General features: G+C 45.0%; 1 protein-coding gene across 1 annotated transcript in view; it reads left to right on the top strand.

The window, feature by feature from the left end:
• The first annotated feature begins 209 nt into the window (after positions 1–209).
• CASD1 (CAS1 domain containing 1) overlaps positions 210–16349 on the top strand; it is a 101271-nt gene continuing 85131 nt past the window's right edge. Inside the window, exon 1 of the mRNA XM_073629588.1 lies at positions 210–2717. Coding sequence (XP_073485689.1) covers positions 2312–2717 — 406 coding nt within the window. The 5' untranslated portion in view covers positions 210–2311. The remainder of the gene's footprint in view (positions 2718–16349) is intronic.

The raw sequence follows: 16349 nt of genomic DNA, 5'->3' as shown, positions 1-16349 counted from the left end.
AGGTCTATATAGGGTAATCAGGACCTCCTTCCAGTAATCTTTAGATACATTGTAGCAGTTGTTGGCACTCTGCCCATTTGCAGTGGAGTTTGGAGCCTCTGATAGCCCCAGACACAGCAGATAAGAGTCTCCTTCCTGCACAGCTCCACGTTAACCAGGAAATGTCTATATTAATATGTCAGCTCACAGACGCCCGGATCACCTGCAAATAGATGGGTGCGTTGTGTGGTGACAACAATTCAGTAACTGGAATTACTGGACTGAGCTCACCCAGCCGGTTGTGTCTCCACCCCTTCTGCTCACTAACAAATTTGTAAAGTTGTCTCAGGCTGAGCAGAGCACAGAGGGAAGTCTGCTAAAGTGCTGAGGACTGTCTTACTTGCTTCGCTGCGCTCATTATTGGCAGGACTGAAACATCTTCACTTTACAGTTTCAAATCTGAGCGGAGCTGGAATATTCCAGATGTGGGTGGAGGTTGCAGCTCCCCCATGATTGGCACCGTGAGTTTACCATACACCTACCCCAGGGGATCTGGCTGCATGGCTCTGATTGGATGCTGACGTTCTGATTCCTTCCAAGTGGAACTTTGTGCCAAGCGACAGGTCCTCTCCGACAACCGACACCGAGTGCAGCTAAGGGGCACCCAGGTGGAGCACTGAGACAGACTAATTCTGGGTGGAGCTGCGGACAGTGACCAAGGCCTGCTGTTTGAGTGTCAGCTTGCAAACTTCTGTTTTTGGGTGCAGCATCAACATCACCAGCCGTTTCCAGTGCTGCAAGTGGAGTAGCGTGACACCGCAGAGTTACATTTCCGTGGAGCTGGTGGACCCCATTGTGCTTACAGCATCATTTTTTTATTTTGGATGGAGCAGAGTCATTTCTCTTTTTGGGTGGAGCAGAGTGAAGAGTCTTAGTGTCAAGGCTGCTGTTGGTGTAAAAGGGAAGTCGGAGAAGAGGACTGTGTACTCTAGATGGAGGAGGGGCACTGGTGTTGTCTATTGTAGGTAGAGCAGGGCACAGTGCTGTCTGTTTTTAGCTAGAGTAAGGGCACAGTGCTATGTTTAGCTGGAGAAGGGGCACGGTGCTATCTATTTTTAGTTGAAACAGGGGCACTGTGCTATTTTTAGCTGAAGCAGGGGCACCTGCTGTCTATTTTTAGCTAGAGCAGGGGCACGGTGCTATTCTTAGCTGGAGCAGGGGCATGTGTTGTCTATTTTTAGCTAGAGCAGGGGCACTGTGCTACTTTTAGCTGGAACACGGGCACCATGCTGTCTATTTTTAGCTAGAGCAGGGGCACAGTGCTATTTTTAGCTGTAGAGGGGGAACAGTGCTGTCTATTTTTAGATCTAGCAGGGGCACAGTGCTATGTTTAGCTGGAGCAGGGGCACAGTGCTGTCTATTTTTAGTTGAAAAAGGGGCACTGTGCTATTTTTAGCTGGAGCAGGGGAACCGTGCTGTCTATTTTTAGCTGGAGAAGGGGCACTGTGCTACTTTTTGACGGAACAGGTTCACAGTGCTGTCTATTTTTAGCTAGAGCAGGGGCACAGTGCTGTCTATTTGTAGCAAGAGCAGGGGCACAGTGCTGTCTATTTTTAGATAGAGCAGGGGCACAGTGCTGTCTATTTTTAGATAGAGCCGGGGCACAGTGCTGCCTCTTCTGGGTGCAGCAGGGGTACAGTGCTGTCTATTTTTAGCAGGAGCACAGTGCTGTCTATTGTAGGCGAAACAGGGGCACAGTGCTGTCTATTTTTTAGCAGGAGGAGGGGCCCAGTACTGTCTATTTTTAGCTGGAGCAGGGCTCACATTACTATCTATTCTGGGTGGAACAGCTACAACTTTATTTTAAAATCTCCAGGGTTCAGAGCTGTCTCAATTTTGGGTGGATAGGGGTCACAGATCATAGTTTTTTGTGGAAACAGTAACACCAAGTGTCTTCCGAAGGAACCCAAAAATATAATTTCTGGGTGGAGCAAGGTCAGTAGTCCCTATTTTCAGTGGAGCAGTGGTAGTGCTGTGTTCTATGTAAAGTGGTGTCACGCTGGTATTGATATTGGGTGGAACAGAGTCATAGCTTTGTTTTAGGTGGAGCAGTGGCACAGAACTGTTCATTGTATAAGAAGCAGAGTCCTGAGTTCTGTGCATTGTAGGTGGAGCAGAGGCACAGAGCTGGGCATTGTAGGTGGAGCAGAGCTTTAGAGGTCAGTTGGGAGGGCGGAGTCACTTGGGAGGGCGGAGTCAGTCTTGTTTCAGGTGGAGCAGCACCCCGTCCCTGTCAGTTGTAGGTGGAGCGAAGGTCTTGCTCTGAGCGGAGATGGAAGATCTAAGAGGGCGGGACAGCGGCCTGAAGAAACGCCCGGGGGCGGAGCTAGAGCCATTGTTGCCCGGAGACCAGGAAACGGGCTCAGCCCCGCCTTCTCCCTCTGCTGCCGCCCCTCCCACTACCGCCACTCCGCCCGCCACTCCGCCCCCTTCACCGTCCTTCAAGAACGCCCCGCCCCCCGGTCCCGCCTTCTCCCCGCTGCAGTGCTGCCCCCCCGCGCCCGACCGTCTCATCGCACGCTGCTGTCATGGAGGAGCCAAGATGGCGGCCCTGGCCTACAACCTGGGCAAACGGGAGATCAACCAGCACTTCAGTGTGAGGAACGCCAAGCTACTGGCCCTGATCGCCGCCCTCCTCCTCTCCGCCTGCCATGCCGCGTCCCGGGCCTACAGCCGAGGTGAGTGAGTCCTCCCCATCCCCCATCTGTGTGATCGGAGAGTGTGACAGGTCCTCTTCATCCCCTATAACAATGACAGGTCCTCTTCATCCCCTATAACAATGACAGGTCCTCTTCATCCCCTATAACAATGACAGGTCCTCTTCATCCCCTATAACAATGACAGGTCCTCTTCATCCCCTATAACAATGACAGGTCCTCTTCATCCCCTATAACAATGACAGGTCCTCTTCATCCCCTATAACAATGACAGGTCCTCTCCATCCCCTATAACAATGACAGGTCCTCTTCATCCCCTATAACAATGACAGGTCCTCTTCATCCCTTATAACAATGACAGGTCCTCTCCATCCCCTATAACAATGACAGGTCCTCTTCATCCCTTATAACAATGACAGGTCCTCTCCATCCCCTATAACAATGACAGGTCCTCTTCATCCCCTATAACAATGACAGGTCCTCTTCATCCCTTATAACAATAACAGGTCCTCTCCATCCCCTATAACAATGACAGGTCCTCTTCATCCCCTATAACAATGACAGGTCCTCTCCATCCCCTATAACAATAACAGGTCCTCTTCATCCCCTATAACAATGACAGGTCCTCTTCATCCCCTATAACAATGACAGGTCCTCTTCATCCCCTATAACAGTGACAGGTCCTCTTCATCCCCTATAACAGTGACAGGTCCTCTTCATCCCCTATAACAATGACAGGTCCTCTTCATCCCGTATAACAATGACAGGTCCTCTTCATCCCCTATAACAGTGACAGGTCCTCTTCATCCCCTATAACAATGACAGGTCCTCTTCATCCCCTATAACAATGACAGGTCCTCTTCATCCCTTATAACAATGACAGGTCCTCTTCATCCCTTATAACAATGACAGGTCCTCTTCATCCCTTATAACAATGACAGGTCCTCTTCATCCCTTATAACAATGACAGGTCCTCTTCATCCCTTATAACAATGACAGGTCCTCTTCATCCCTTATAACAATGACAGGTCCTCTTCATCCCTTATAACAATGACAGGTCCTCTTCATCCAGTATAACAATGACAGGTCCTCTTCACCCCCTATAACAATGACAGGTCCTCTTCATCCCCTATAACAATGACAGGTCCTCTTCATCCCCTATAAAAATGACCGTTCCTCTCTATGCTATGTGATCTCCATGGTAACAGTATCACAGGTCCTCTCCATCCTTTGTGTACTTGGTGCCCAACACAGTAAATTTCCCTGCCAGTGACCAGCAATGTTTGGAATGGGGGGAGGAGGAGGGGGGGGGGGGTTAAGGGTACCAATAGCAATGCTTGAGGCTGTTGGTACTAGTGGTGGACAGTTTTTAAAAATACATATATTTTTTATAAATACCATAATTGTATTATAGTCGATTCTTTTAATTAATATCATGAATATAAATACATTTTTTTGCCATTATCCACACCTTTTCAGTCACTAGGCTGTTTTCATACTGAGAAGTTTTTGAAGTGCTTTTGCGTTAAGAAAAGCTAAAGAAAAATGCATTCCTTAAAATTCTATGTAGGTCTTCACACTGGTCCATTGCGTTTTCGTTGCGGTGTTAAACGTTCTGCTTGCCGCATTTTTGGTTCATATTTGGTCAGTTAAAAAACGCTGCAGAAACGCACCTCCCATTGAAATGCATTGAAAACACGGCAAAAACACACCTGTGTTGTGTTTTTGATGTAGTTTTTGAGTCACATGACCTACAAAGAACGCACCATAAAAGTGGCAAAATTGCAGTAAAATCGTGCACGTTCGGCACCCATTATTGGCATTTTTTTTTTTTTCTATTAGCAAAATGCCAATTACCCTATTTTTGTCCGATTAATTGTCAACGACCGATATGTCGGTACATCTCTAATTGTTACAATAACTAACGCCAATGTTGGGGGTTATGTCATCCATGGACACCAATGTTTAAAGTCCATCATCATTCATTCTGAATGAGTTGCCTAATTTGATGCAATGCACCTCAATGTTTGAAAATGCGCCGCTAATGTGCTGCCTTCTGGAGGTTTTAGGGGCTGCACTTGAGGCCCTCTATCATTTTCAGGTTGACAATTACTGCCTTAGAGCAATGTGACAGGTCCTCTTTATGCTGTTTGGTAATTTGTATGATAGATCTGCTTTATCCTTTTGTGCACTTTGTATTATTGATGTGACAGATGATCATCCTCATCCTTTGTGTGTGACTGGTCTTGTTTATCCTTTGTCTTCTCAGTAATAATAATGACAGGTCCTCTTCATCGTGTTTACCTTGCATTAAAGTAGTGTGGTTGGTCCTCTTCATTCTTTGTGATCTGTTTTATATGATGGATCTGGTTCATTCTTACCTTTCACTGCTTCCACCACAAACGCAGGGCCTGGGAGCATTACATTTCACTGCCAATGACCAACCAGTGCTGGGGGTTATTATTGCAGTCGGTGACACCAGTGCTGGCAGTTATTATTGCAGTCAGTGACACCAGTGCTGGAGGTTATTATTGCAGTCGGTGACACCAGTGCTGGGGGTTATTATTGGAATCGGTGACACCAGTGCTGACAGTTATTATTGCAGTCGGTGACACCAGTGCTGGAGGTTATTATTGCAGTCGGTGACACCAGTGCTGGGGGTTATTATTGGAATCGGTGACACCAGTGCTGGGGGTTATTATTGGAATTGGTGACACCAGTGCTGACAGTTATTATTGCAGTCGGTGACACCAGTGCTGGGGTTATTGGAATCAGTGACACCAATGCTATATACAATGTAGTATTGACAGGTCCTCTTAGAGGTCTGTACAATAATAGATTGACAGTAGTGTCACTCTTGAAGCCGGACGTCACATCCTGCTGGGGGTTATTATTGCAGTCAGTGACACCAGTGCTGGGGGTTATTATTGCAGTCAGGGACACCAGTTCTGGGGGTTATTATTGCCATCAGTGACACCAGTGCTGGGGGTTATTATTGCAGTCAATGACACCAGTGCTGGGGGTTATTATTGCAGTCAGTGACACCAGTGCTGGGGGTTATTATTGCAGTCAGTGACACCAGTGCTGGGGGTTATTATTGCAGTCAGTGACACCAGTGCTGGGGGTTATTATTGCAGTCAGTGACACCAGTGCTGGGGGTTATTATTGCAGTCAGTGACACCAGTGCTGGGGGTTATTATTGCCGTCAGTGACACCAGTGCTGGGGGTTATTTTGCAGTCAATGACACCAGTGCTGGGGGTTATTTTGCAGTCAATGACACCAGTGCTGGGGGTTATTATTGCCATCAGTGATACCAGTGCTGTATACAAGGTAGTATTGACAGGTCCTCTTAGAGGTCTGTATAATAAAAGATTGACATTAGCTTCACTCTTGAAGCCGGATGTCACAGCCACATCCTGCTCACATCTCCGGCACATGATGACTACGGTTGGTGATGTAGAAACCTATAGCTGTGCAGTGCTGGGTGTCTCTCAGGGTACAGCAGGTCTCCTCCACTCACCCATAATGCCACTCACTCACTGTAAACAAATGTGACATGCCTGGAGTATCTGATGTCCACAATTGAAACCTATAATAAGTAAAAGAAAGAAAATAAACATTCCACCGTACATTAATGGTCAGTTAAAGTGGAACTCCACCTAAAAGGGATAGTTCCACTGTTAAGTCCCCCCCTCTCTCCTCTGCTACATTTGGCATGTCATTTTTTTTTTTTTTTGGGGGGAGCTGGTTTTGACAGGTACTCAGCGATCCATGTGGGTGTTCTATTTCCCCCCCCCCCCAGCAGTCTTCTGGGACACGTCACCGGTCCCAGAAGACCGCGGGACCATTTACAAAGCATGGTTCGCACATGTGCAGTTGGCTGCCCATAGTTAGGATGCTGGTGCCGGAAACCCGAGGGCTAGTGAAGAACTAGCTTGGGTGAGGATGGCGCTGGATCCCTGGACTGGTAAATGTCCTTTTTATATTAAAAGTCAGCAGCTACAGGATTTGTAGCTGCTGACTTAAACATTTTTTTGCCCAGACTGGACAACTGCTTTAACCACTTAAAGTGGAGTTCCACACAAAAATGGAACTTCCGCTTTTCGGATTCCTCCCCCCCTCCGGTGTCACATTTGGCACCTTTCAGGGGGGAGGGGGGTGCAGATACCTGTCTAAGACAGGTATTTGCACCCACTTCCGGCATAGACTCCCATGGGAGTCTATGCCTCTTCCCGTCCCGACCGCGCTGTCTGCTGGGAACACACAGCTCCCAGGAGAGAGCGGGGACCACTAGGGACGCGCAGCGCGACTCGCGCATGCGCAGTAGGGAACCGGGAAGTGAAGCCGCAACGCTTCACTTCCTGATTCCCTCACCTAGGATGGCGGCGGCAGCTGCCGAGAACCGAGCGGGTTCTCTGCGTCCCCTGCCGACATCGCTGGACTCCAGGACAGGTAAGTGGCCATGTATTAAAAGTCAGCAGCTGCAGTATTTGTAGCTGCTGGCTTTTAATATTTATTTTTTTTGGCGGTGTGGGTGAACCCCCGCTTTAAGGACCGAGCCTCTTTCTGAGATTTGTTGTTTACAAGTTAAAAACTTTTTTTTTTTGCTAGAAAATTACTTAGAACCCCCAAACATTATACATTTTTTTTTCTAACACCCTAGAGAATAAAATGGCAGTCGTTGCAATACTTTCTATCACACTGTATTTGCGCAGCGGTCTTACAAGTGTGCTTTTTTGGGAAAAAATACACTTTTTTTAAAAAAAAATAAAAAATAAGACAACAGTAAAGTTAGCCCAATTTTTTTTTTTTTATATTGTGAAAGATAATGTTATGCCAAGTAAATTGATACCCAACATGTCACGCTTCAAACTTTCGCCCGCTCGTGGAATGGCGACAAACTTTTACCCTTCAAAATTTCCATAGGCGATGTTTAAAAAATTCTACAGGCTGCATGTTTTGAGTTACAGAGGAGGTCTAGGGCTAGAATTATTGCTCTCGATCTATTGATCGTGGCGTGTGTGGTTTGAACACCATTTTCATATGTGGGCATGTAATGGAAATTTTAAGTTCTGTATACAATTGTATTCTATTTTATATGTATTGCACTCTGCCCTCACTGTGCACACGGCACTAATAATGTTTTCAGTACATGTTTAACCCTTTCATGACTAAGCCTATTTTTGAAATTTGGTGTTTACAAGATAAAATCCATATTTTTTGCTAGAAAATTACCTAGAACCCCCAAACATTATATATATATATTTTTTTTAGCAGAGAATCTAGAGAATAAAATGGAGATTTTTGCAATATTTTATATCACACGGTATTTGTGCAGCGGTGTTTTAAACGCAAATTTTTGGAAAAGGGACACTTCCACGAATTTTAAAAAATCCTAACAGTAAAGTTTTTTTGTATAATGTGAAAGATGATGTTACGCCGAGTAAATAGATACCAAACATGTCAGGCTTTATAATTGCACGCACTCGTGGAATGGCGACAAACTATGGTAGCTATGAATTTCCATAGGCGACGCTTTAATTTTTTTTTTTTATGGTTACCAGGTTAGAGTTACAGAGGAGGTCTAGGGCTAGAATTATTGCTCTCGCTCTGACGATCGCGGCGATATCTCACATGTGTTATTTGAACACTGTTTACATATGCGTGCGCGACTTCCGTATGCGTTTTCTTCGCTGTGCGAGCTCGCGGGGACGGGGGGCGCTTTAAAAATTTTTTTTTTTTTATATTTATTTTATTTATTTGTATACTTAAAAATTGTGTTTAAAAAAAAAAAAATGTTTTTTTTTACTTTTATTGCTGTCACAAGGAATGTAAACATCCCTTGTGACAGTAATAGGTGGTGACAGGTACTCTTTATGTAGGGATCGGGGGTCTAAAAGACCCCCGATCCCTCCTTTACACCTCAAAGTATTCAGATCGCCGAAAACGGCGATTCTGAATACTGTGTATTTTTTTAAATTCGGCGCCATTGGCAGCTGAGTAAATGGGAAGTGACGTCATGACGTCGCTTCCGCGTTTACATTGAGAAGGCTGGAACGAAGCCGCCCACAGCCGCCGGAGGCAGACGATTGGACACCGGGCCTCCCGATCGCACGGGAGGCGCGGTAAGAGCGGCGGGAGACGGCGGGAGGGGGGGATGTCCCCTCCCGCTCCTCCGGTATAACAGCCGAGTGGCTTTTAGCCGCATCGGTTGTTATATACGGGTAGCCAATCGCCCGCTCTAAACAACGGTACCAGGATGATGCCTGCAGCTGCGGGCATCATCCCGGTATAACCCCCGAAAGCCGAGTACGCAGATGTGCGTACGGTCGGCAGGAAGGGGATAAGCAGGCTATCCCCCCTTCTGTCTATTATGAATGCTGCTGCTAGGCTAATACACCTCACTAATCGATCCATGACTGCCGCCCCTCTCTGCCAATCTCTTCACTGGCTTCCCCTACCCCACTGCGTAAAATTCAAAATGCTAACCATAACCTACAAGGCCATTCACAACATCGCCCCCATCTACATCACCAACCTCATCTGCAGATATCGCCCAAATCGTCCTCTCCGTTCCTCCCAGGACCTCCTGCTCTCTAGCTCCCTTGTTATCTCCTCCCATGCTCGCCTTCAGGACTTCTCCAGAGCCTCTCCCATCCTCTGGAACTCCCTACCCCAGTATGTCCGATCAGCCCCTACCCTGCCCACCTTTAGGAGATCCCTGAAAACTCATTTATTCAGGGAAGCCTATCCCACACCCACCTAACAACTGTCCCCGAGCCACCCCCATCAAATCATTCCCCGCAGCTATTACCTTTTGTACCACCCCACGCCCCCCCCCCCCTTTAGAATGTAAGCTCTACGAGCCGGGCCCTCCTGTACCTTCTGTATTGAACTGTACTGTAATTGTGTTGTCTCCCTATACATTGTAAAGCGCTGCCTAAACTGTTGGCGCTATATAAATTGCGTATAATAATAATAATGTTTACATTCTCTCAAGTCCTGATTAGAATTAGCCTGCCTGTGTAACGCCCCTTGTTATCATAAATGTACAAATGTAATATTAATGTGATACCTACGTAATCATGTGTATAAAAACTTTCAATTGCGTCATAATAAAGCAGAACAGTTATTTGGAAAGATGCTGAGCGTATCTTTTGTGTCTGTTCCCTACTGCAGTAGTTATTATTAAAGTGGATGTAAACCCAATGTTATCCTTTCTAAACTACTGCCATAGGGGTTATCTATAAGGATATAGATGCCTCCTGCATGTATCTTTACCTGTCAAATGTCTCCCCTCTGTCTGTTATTAGACTCGAAAAACTGCAGATTCTGTGGGCGGGTCTGTTGTCTGGAGCTCGGTGGGTGGAGTCGTGATGTCAGTAGACTCCCCGCCCACCTCTACACTCCCCTTGTCAATATGCATTTTCTCCTGTGTATTTCTTACACTGAAACGTTGCTATGATCTCTAACATCCAGTGAAAAGACAGGAAAGTAACCACATGACTTCAGCATGCCAAATCATGCTGAGGTGTGGAACAGCCAATCCTTGCAGAGCTGCTGAAGAAAGGAGTGGGGGAGGGAATTAAAAAATAATGCATGTCTTAGGCCAGTGCACCAGATATGTAAATCACCTGTCACTCAAAGCAAGGGGGAGGATCTGACAAAGTTTTTCTCTGTTTGTCAAGTTTTATCTCACTGAACAATAAAAGAGGATTTCTCAGAGATGGATTAACTCTGTGTGGCAAGACTGGGTTTAAATGATAGGAAATCTTATACTTTACATTATAACATTAAAAAAAAAAAAAAAAAAAAAAAAAATGTCGTGTTTACATCCACTTTAAATAAAAAAAAAAAAAATTCGGGTTTACATCCACTTTAATTTGGAACCACTAATCAATATGAGGATAGGAGTTGCCTATCATCAAAATGTCCAGCTCACCTGGTGAGCTTTGCCTAGGAGGGGCTTTACAGGTGACCCTGAGTATCCGAAACGAGGAGCTTGAGACGATCCGGGAATTTCTGATAATCAGCCGGCTGAGGTGATCCTTTTGCTTACATTTGAGTTATCAGACTTCCTTGATCGGTAAGGCAATTTCGGGACAAAGGGTACCTATTTTACTCCCCTTAATCGAACTGTATTGATTGGTGGTTATATGTTATGTTATGTCAGTGAGAGAATGATATGCATGTGTGTGAATGCTGGGACCTTTAGTTCTATCGCTTGTGTGTGTCATGTATGCAGATGTGACCCCCTCCTTTGCGCTCTCATGAACGAATGTGGCTGGGATGAGAGGTCAGTGATAAGCTGGAAGGACACCATGCCAATTCCAGTTTTTTAGACAAAACATTTATAACAAAATGTGCCGGTTAACCAAATATAATGATAAACAATGTGATCTCAATTATTTTTTGAATCTGTTTTCCAAACATGATAAAATGAAGGTTACATTTAACCGTGTATTGCACAAATTGAATATCCTTTGATAGTGGAAACAGTGCAAAAAAAAAAAAAGGGTAATTCAGTAAAATTAAGTAATAATGAGTATTAAATTCTAATATGAGTTTAACAATTTTATGAATAATATAGATATATTGAAACTGGTATATATACAACCTTTGGTTGGAAATGAAGTCCAGGTTAATGGGGAAATTTGTAAAAATGGGATTAGTTTAGATTAAGATAACAATTTTGTGAATTTTACATTTATTGAGTGAAAAAAAAAAAAGATTAAGATGAGGTTGTTAATTGGAATACAGCTGCCATAATGTTTAACAAAGCCAAGATTGGGTGGGATACATAAGAAGTTTTTCTACAAAAATGAGATCTTAAAGCGGGGTTCCCATTTAAAAAAAAAAAAAAAAAAATGAAAAGCCAGCAGCTACAAATACTGCAGCTGCTGACTTTTAATATTCGGACACGTGCCTGTCCCAGTTTCCAGTGATGCGGGTGATCGAAGCTCCGCTCGTCCCCCCCCCCCCCCCCTCCGCTCGGCGGCTCCAGCATTTTAACTGTGGGCGCCCGGCTCTGGCTTCACAGCCAGACACCCACTGTGCATGCGCGAGCCGCACCGCGCGCCGTCCAATCATCTGGGACCTGTCACGAGTCCCAGGTGATTGACAAGAGGGAGGGGAGAGAGTAGAGCTGGGCGATTTTTCTTAAAAAAAAAAAAAACTCGATTCACGATTCGAATCGAGTTTTTCTTTTTTTGATGGACACCGCACCGGTCCTGAGGAGCTGCGGGCAGGAGTTTTTAGGCGAGGCCGCGGCGTCCGCGCTAAAAACTCCTGCCTGCGGCTCCTCAGGACCGGTGGGGTGTCAGTGCCGGTCCTGGTGAGAAAAAAAAAAAAAAAACTAAAAAATTGATTTGCTGAAAATTTGAATCGATTTGACCTCTCAACTCGATTCAAGATTCAAACCGATTTTTTCCCCAGCCCTAGGAGAGAGGCGATCTCCCTTCCTGCGCTGAGGGAAGTGACGACAGGAGCCCAGGCGCCAAAGGAGGCAGACTACGAGGGACCCCCTAGAAACAGGCATTTAGAGGTGAGTAAAAAAAAAAAATTTCTCCAAATGTTTTTTTTTTTTTAATTTTTTTTTTAAGCACATTACTAATTGTTTTATTTTTTTGGGGGGTGGAACTCCACTTTAAGGTCTGATAATAACTTGATGTGCGGTCCATGATGTGAGAGTAATAATAAATAAAATTTAAATATAACAGACCCATCACATCAAGTCCACACACCCTGTTAGGATAGATGCCACCTGCAGCCAGTTGTTTTATAGTTTTTGATGCTTTCTGGTCCATTGTACAGATTGTTGGTCCTTTTGTTTTTATTTTTGAAATCCAAAGCAGAATGTGTGGATTGTGAAATGATGTGTACTGACATTTATAGGTAAAGTTGATCCAGGGAAAATCCGATTGCCTCTCTGGGATCAGGAAGGAATTTTTTCCCCTGCTGTAGCAAATTGGAGCATGCTCTGCTGGGGTTTTTTGCCTTCCTCTGGATCAACTGTGGGTATAGTATTGGGTATATTGGATTGTACGTTTTTTTTTTTTTTTTTTTTTTTTTTTTTATGGTTGGACTGGATGGACTTGTGTCTTTTTTCAACCTGACTAACTATGTAACTATGTGCCCCTTTTCCTTGTAAGTGCCGTGGTATAAGCAGAAGAATATTTTGGATTTATGGACTTCTCTGTATGACCGCAGGGTATTGTTATCATTTGTTATAATATTGCCAGGAAAAAGTTGTCTTTTTGAAACATGAAACTGGACTTCTTACAGCATGATAGAAAACAAGCCATTGTCATATATTTATGTAAGCTGGACCCAATAATGAAAGGTTCATCCCCATATATAAGAGCTGTAGCTTTATGCAAAGGTGGTATTAGACAAAGTTACAGACATAATTTTGATCAAATATTTAATTTTTAATGGTCCCACATTCTGCACAGCAAATATACAGCTAACTAAATGTTTGTCTAATGAAAGGTTTAACCACGTGAGATCCGCGCTATAGCCGAATGACGGCTACAGCGCGGACCTGCTTTGCCGGGACTACGTCCATTGACGTCGTCCTGTGCACGTGCGGCCTGTGCGCCCCCTGCAGGGCGCATTCAGCGCACTCTGATCAGCGAGTCTGAGACTTGCCTGATCACAGATCGGAGTAAGGGGTCGATCTCGACCCCTTAACATGTGATCAGCTGTCAGCCAATGGCAGCTGATCATGTGATGTCAACAGAGCTGGTAATCTGCTTTTTTTTTTCCTCCTCGCGCTGACAGCGTGAGGAGGAAAAAAAAGCCGATCACCGGCAGCCGTGATGGGGCACCAGCACCATCTATCAGTGCCCATCAGTGTCACCTACCAGTGCCCATCAGTGCTACCCATCAGGGTCCATCAGTGCCACCTTAACTGTGCCTATCCGTGCCCATCAGTGCAGCCTATAAGTGCCCACCAGTGCCGCCTCATCAGCGCATATCAATGAAGGAGAAAAATTACCTGTTTTTTTTTTTTTTCTTCAAAATTTTCCATCTTTTTTTGCTTGGCGAAAAATAAAAACCCCATCTGTGATTAAATACCACCAAAAAAAGCTCTATTTGTGGGGAAAAAATGATAATAATTTCATTTGGGTACAGTGTTGTATGACCGCGCAATTGTCATTCAAAATGCGTCAGCGCTGAAAGCTGAAATTTGGTCTGGGCAGGAGGGGGGTTTAAGTGCCCAGTAAGCAAGTGGTTAAAATATGAATTTGTTTTGTTTATGTACAAATCTAACAATGAAAATTGCGTACATTTGAATCCAGCCACCTTATTGCCTCTATTGGAGGAGGCTGGAGACAAAGGAAAGCCACATGTGTTAAATTGATGATGAAGGAATCAGCGGCTGTGAGCCCCGTGCAGGACACACTGCCTGAAGACCCAGATATTTCATTCTTTGTAGAGTTATTCCCGGTTTTATACTATAGGATGCAGTTTATCACCCAGAAGGATACTCTGTATTCAGAGTCATTGGATCCTTTCCCCAGCTCAAGAAGCAGAGCTCCATGTTTTAGCAAAGCCTGTGAGCTATAAAAAGAGTGTATATTTATATTAGGGCTGGGGAAATTAAAGATTAATTCCTCGATTAATTGTCAATTTTTTTTGATCGATCAAAATTTTTTTTTGATCGGTACTCACCTCTCTGCCTGCTTCCGGGTCTTCAGGGAGTTCCATCGGAGATCCGGTGACGTCACGGACATCGACGTCACCGGACCCCCCCCTTCCCCAAGTGCCTTCGTCTGCTAAAAAAGGGGAAGGGGAGAGGAGTCCGGTGACATCGATGTCAGTGACGTCACCGGACAGTGATGGTAAATATGGATGTTGGTTAACTGGGATCATTAAGTGAGCTTTCACACTGGGGCGGTTTGCAGGCGTTATTGCGCTAAAAATACCGCCTGCAAACCGCCCCAAAACAGCTTCCGCTGTTCAGTGTGAAAGCCCGAGGGCTTTCACACTGAAGCGGTGCGCTGGCAGGAGAAGAAAAAATCTCCTGCAAGCTGCATCTTTGGAGCGGTGAAGGAGCGGTGTATTCACCGCTCCTAAACCGCTCCTGCCCATTGAAATCAATGGGACAGCGCGGCTATACCGCGGCTATAGCCGCGCTATACGAGTGGATTTAACCCTTTTTCGGCCGCCAGCGGGGGGTTAAAACCGCACCGCTAGCGGCCGAATACCGCGGTAAAACAGCGCTAAAAATAGCGCTGTTTTACCGCCGACGCCCCCTACCGCCCCAGTGTGAAAGGGGCCTTAGTGTAGGCAAATTTGATAACCTGCGTTTTTAACATTGTTGTCCTTAGAGGCTGATAAGCTGTGATATTTTTGCCGTGTGGATCGGCTTTTGCTGTTGCCATGACGGTGGCGCTTGCTTAAAACGTATTTGTGTGAACTATGAACTGTGAAGTTAAGTCATGGATTGTGGAAACGAACTAGTGTCTGGTGATTGTATATAATGTATACCACATTTACCACTGACTAATGCAGAGTTGCAATGCAAGGAGATCAGCTAAAAGTAGTTGGATCTGAATGTGCGTTATAATTAATCAAAATTTAGTCGATTTAATCAATTTAAAAAAAAAAATCGATTTAATCGAACACGAAAATTTGAATCAGTAACAGCCCTAATTTATATAGATAGTTGAGATATAGAGAGCTTTTGGTTCCATTTCAAGGGCCAGAAGTTTGTTTTTACTTCGGCAGGTAAACCAACCAATCAAGCATGCTAAGTTAATTTGATCGGCTGTTTTCAGCCTTCCAGGTTCTTGCTGAGGTAGCCATACTAACATTAAAACTCACACATGGAAGCAGACCAGGTGACTAAGGATGCTGCATTTACAACCCCGGACACTTGATGGGTCTGTGCAACTCACAGATTCCACCCTAGTTCTGACCCAGTATAGCTGGGGTTAATAATTCACCTTTAAGGACCCCAGAACGAGAAGAACAAGTGGTCCACAGGGGGCAACTTCTTAATAAACAGGACTTTGGAAAAGGTGATCATTTATCTCTGCCAGCCACTCTTTTCCCTCCAGCTTGACACATGGACCATGTCATCAGTCACAAGAAGTTATGGCTGCCTTAGTAAATGAGCATGGGATAGAGCCAGGGTTCACCACAGTTGTTTTTATAACATACCACTTCTTGTTTTACCTGTTACCAAAGGTGGTACCAAAAGCTGAACATCCCTTCCAGAGCTTACAAAAAAAGATATATCCAGATGCCCAAGTCAGGATCTTACGAGTATACATTTTGTTCAGTATGTTTTCTGGATGTCCAGCGGCAAATCTTACTGTAAAGGCCACAGTAAAAAGTGTTATCAGAAGTAGTTTGTAAGTACAGAGTGCAGAATCTACAGAGAGTAACAGAGGAAATCATTTTTATAGGAGAGTCCTTACTAGAAGTTTTCTTACAATGTAGCGGACAAAGTAGAGTAAGAAACTAGAAAACTTTTGCCTAAATGTTTTCTTATATTTTATCAAGCCCCTAAGGCAGTGGTTCTCAACCTGGGGGTTGATTTGATGATTTGCCGGGGTTCACCGAATCCTGGGCTGTTCCTGAAGCCCGCATTGCTCACCCACGCCTCTTTGTGCGGGCTGCCCAGCAGGGCTGTCCCTGGA

Source organism: Aquarana catesbeiana, linkage group LG05, assembly GCF_042186555.1.
Source record: "Aquarana catesbeiana isolate 2022-GZ linkage group LG05, ASM4218655v1, whole genome shotgun sequence".
In the NCBI taxonomy this organism is placed as follows: domain Eukaryota; kingdom Metazoa; phylum Chordata; class Amphibia; order Anura; family Ranidae; genus Aquarana; species Aquarana catesbeiana.
Note: the sequence above shows the minus strand (reverse complement) of the source record. Positions and strands in the feature narration are given on the sequence as shown.